We start from the raw sequence: 3151 nt of genomic DNA, 5'->3' as shown, positions 1-3151 counted from the left end.
AACTAATGGGTCAGGCAGTGATTAAAAGAATACAGTTTCCGTGTAATTATTTCGGGTCATAAGCTAAGCTAGCCATGCGGGCGACAGAGTGCTGGGGACGCACGGGGAGGCAGCTCCGCCGCTCTTATTTCAACAACTGACTACTCGGGAAGAAGATGGGGGTCAACAAGTATGAGAAGAAAAATGAAATGGGGAGGGGAACAAGATCCACAATATATATTATATACACTACTGGTCAAAATTAGAAAAATGTAAAACAGCACCTGGGATGTAGGTCATGTTAAAATGTATGCTTAGCACTTATTTGCTTTGAATTCAATTATTAGTAATACACACACACATACATACACATACACGCACACACACTGGACATTTGATAAGATCTTAAGAGAAAAATAATTATCATTGGGTATGTGTGTATATATAAATGCATATACAGTATTTATGACTACCCTGTCATATGAAAGTAGACATACACAGAGTCCATATTTATTTATGAAGATTATGTCATTATTTCTTGGCTCATTTCATAATTTTAATTAATAGGCGTGTTAATCTTTCTTCAGGTAGTAATTCATTAACTATTGATATAAAATATTACCAATAATCGCACATTTGTAACTTTAATGGTAATGCTAATTATCTTGATTTTGTGTTTATATATTGAGTAATTATTTACCAAATTGCAGGCACTAAATGTGTATAATTAAAAGTATATAAAAGGGTAAAATTTAAAATTGTGTCTAATGTTAAGAAGAAAACTCAAAATTAAAAATAGTATTCCCAAAAGTATTTTTATAATCAATACTATATAAAAGGTTTCTATATTTTATTTAATGCAGACAAAAGCAATATTATAAAGGAATGGCACTACCAAAAATTTGAATTCTCTCTGAGCATATTAAGTTTCATGATTTAATCATTTTAACTCATGGTTAAGACACAAAAAGCTATATAATTTTAAGATCTGTGCAAATTTATCAAAAAAATAGCAATCTTTAAAACTATTTGCACTCTGTAGCTTCCTGTTTTCTCATATATATATATATATATGTGTGTGTGTGTGTGTGTGTGTGTGTGTATGTGTGTGTGTGTGTGAGTGTGTTTGTCTGTGTGTACATACACACACACACACACAAATTATTTACAAAATTTGTCCTTTAATCCCTTTCATTGGATGTAGCCTTTCTTTTATTGTATACTAAGATCTTATGAATGCAAATGAATTAACTAAAATTATCAATGACAGACAAATTATCTATTCTTCTTATTTTATTTATTGCCCTAGGGGCCACATATTTAATTATCATTAAAATAAAAATCCTCACGTCTTAATAAAATTTTGAAAATTACTTCATTAAATATTTGTACACAATTTTATCATTTATATTTATATCTAAGTATGAGTTCTTTCATATTCTCAGTTTTTCACTTCTCAACATTTTAACACTTTATATAGAAATACTACGTATAAGTTAATCAAGTTAATGGCTGCACTTACTAGAAATAACACAGAACTTTTCTAAATTATCATTGTATTCTGAAAAATTGTTCACTTTCCAGTGATGCATACCCCCAAAATGATAAGAACTTGGGTTTCGCATAAGTCTCAGTGAAGGTTAGAGACAAACAACAAAGAAAAACTTTTTCAAGTCCATGAACAAGATCTCTGACAATATTGACATATTTTGAGCCAAGAGTCAGTAATGTTTCCAGTGTAAATAGTACATTCTGTGCTCCTGGGCATCTTAACATATTCTGTCAACAAACCTAAAAAAAAATATAAAGAAAGAAATACTTAATGATAACATAGCATGTGACTGAAGCCACTTATCCAATAAGAAAAGGAAGAAGGAGCCCTGAAATATCGAAAAAGTATTATAAGTTCTTATACTGAAAGAAAAAATAGATCTTTGTTCCCTTACATTGTATCTAGTGAGGTTCTTGATACTGAAAAATATAATTTATGAACTCACAAGAAGGGATTAGGTAGAAAGGGGAAGGTGAATACAGCAGAAAAAAAAGTCTTGATACTTCAAATTGTTGTCAGCTTGAGTCTGGAATGGGGTCTCCCTTAATTACATTAATTGAAATAGAAAGATCCACTCTAAATGTGAGCAGTGTCAGTGACTTAGGAATACGTCCTAGAAAAACGTTTTGCTTTTTGCCTGCTTAGGATTTTTTGTTTGTTTGTATTTTTTTATGTTATCTGTTTGCTTTTTTGTTTAGTTTTGTTTGGATGTGGTTTTTCTTTTAGTTTGTTGCAGTTTGTTTTTGTTGTTGTTGTTGTTGTTTCTGTTTTAGCCTGATATTTTGTATATCTGATGAATTCATTTAATTTTTTGCAACTGCGACTGCTGCTTATGTTGTTACTGCCATTATGTGCCGAATCAAAACGTAGATTCTTGGAGCATGGTCATACCTTTAAACTAAGCACTTGGAAGCCAAAAGCAGACACATCTCTATTAGCATAAGTCCTGCCAGGGCTAAATAGTGAGACACCATCTCAAAATAAATAAACCAAGATGCCTCAGCCTTTCAACAAGCACTGAAGACCAGTGGCCCTCCAAAATTCCTCTGTACAGCCAGATTGGCACTATGATCAGCACTATGAGCCTCTAAGTTTTCTGCCTTCCCAGTGTGACGACAGACACTGATATACTACCAAAGCTACATCATGTGAGCTAATCAAATAAACCTCCGTTTAGTATTCATTCTGTTGATTGTATTCCTCTAGATAACTCTGACAGCTGTAGCACTTCCTACAGCCAGTAGCCTTTAAGTTTCCCACCCACTTGGGTGTGGCCTCTTATATTTTATATGAATATGTAAAGCGCGCCTCTGGCGTCTCTTCCAACTGTGCATTCGGTTGCTGTTCCCCTTTCGAGTAGAACATTGTGATCTGTGAGTCTACCCCTAAGTAAATAACCCTCTATGATATTCAATTCTGAGCTAGTGTGGGATTTCTTTTAAACGTCCTTCTTCATCTGAAACCCATATGGGGCCGAGATCCACACCTACCAGGTGGACTGGATTAAAGGCCTAAAAGGGTCCATCCACAGCACACAGCTAACTGCGCGAGGCGACTTAGGAATTTCTCAATCTTGCTCTCTCTCTCTCTCTCTCTCTCTCTCTCTCTCTCTCTCTCTCT

The 3151-nt window shown here is 33.9% G+C and overlaps 1 protein-coding gene across 1 annotated transcript in view; it reads right to left on the bottom strand.

Annotated features, from left to right (window-relative positions):
- Positions 1 to 1602: 1602 nt before the first annotated feature.
- The window catches only part of LOC101984459 (alpha-amylase 1-like), a 17691-nt gene continuing 16142 nt past the window's right edge, over positions 1603 to 3151 (bottom strand). Inside the window, exon 12 of the mRNA XM_005372119.3 lies at positions 1603 to 1770. Coding sequence (XP_005372176.1) covers positions 1649 to 1770 — 122 coding nt within the window. The 3' untranslated portion in view covers positions 1603 to 1648. The remainder of the gene's footprint in view (positions 1771 to 3151) is intronic.

Source organism: Microtus ochrogaster, unplaced genomic scaffold (assembly GCF_000317375.1).
Source record: "Microtus ochrogaster isolate Prairie Vole_2 unplaced genomic scaffold, MicOch1.0 UNK189, whole genome shotgun sequence".
Taxonomy (NCBI): domain Eukaryota; kingdom Metazoa; phylum Chordata; class Mammalia; order Rodentia; family Cricetidae; genus Microtus; species Microtus ochrogaster.
Note: the sequence above shows the minus strand (reverse complement) of the source record. Positions and strands in the feature narration are given on the sequence as shown.